Source organism: Austrofundulus limnaeus, unplaced genomic scaffold, assembly GCF_001266775.1.
Source record: "Austrofundulus limnaeus strain Quisiro unplaced genomic scaffold, Austrofundulus_limnaeus-1.0 Scaffold2627, whole genome shotgun sequence".
NCBI lineage: Eukaryota > Metazoa > Chordata > Actinopteri > Cyprinodontiformes > Rivulidae > Austrofundulus > Austrofundulus limnaeus.
In genome coordinates, this window is record NW_013955029.1 from 11,246 (window position 1) to 11,866 (window position 621).

Here is a 621-nt window from a genome sequence, read left to right on the forward strand (position 1 = left end):
AGGACAGGATGAGGACAGGACAGGACAGGATGAGGACAGCATGAGGACAGGACAGGATGAGGACAGGACAGGACAGGATGAGGACAGGATGAGGACAGGACAGGATGAGGACAGCATGAGGACAGGACAGGATGAGGACAGGACAGGACAGGATGAGGACAGGATGAGGACAGCATGAGGACAGGACAGGATGAGGACAGCATGAGGACAGGACAGGATGAGGACAGGACAGGACAGGACTGGATGAGGACAGGATGAGGACAGCATGAGGACAGGACAGCCTGAGGACAGGATGAGGACAGCATGAGGACAGGACAGGATGAGGACAGCATGAGAACAGGACAGGATGAGGACAGGATGAGGACAGCATGAGGACAGGATGAGGACAGGATGAGGACAGGACAGGATGAGGACAGGGACAGGATGAGGACGGGGACAGTGTGATGTAAGAACCTGCAGCATGACGGTGTGTCAGGAACTCGTTGACTTTTATATCCTCTGCCTGAATTAAACTCACTCTCCTGCCACACACGTGATGTAATGTGTTCACTGTGAGCGCACGGCGTGCGAGGAAAGGAAGACAACTTTCTCTGACTTCTTACCCTCCAGGTGTTGAAGAAC

The 621-nt window shown here is 53.8% G+C and overlaps 1 protein-coding gene across 1 annotated transcript in view; it reads right to left on the reverse strand.

Moving 5' to 3' along the window:
• The window catches only part of LOC106511252 (mpv17-like protein), a gene marked incomplete in the record, with an annotated part of 10,330 nt that overhangs the window by 1,513 nt on the left and 8,196 nt on the right, over nucleotides 1–621 (reverse strand). The window contains 1 exon segment of the mRNA XM_014000002.1: nucleotides 603–621. Coding sequence (XP_013855456.1) covers nucleotides 603–621 — 19 coding nt within the window.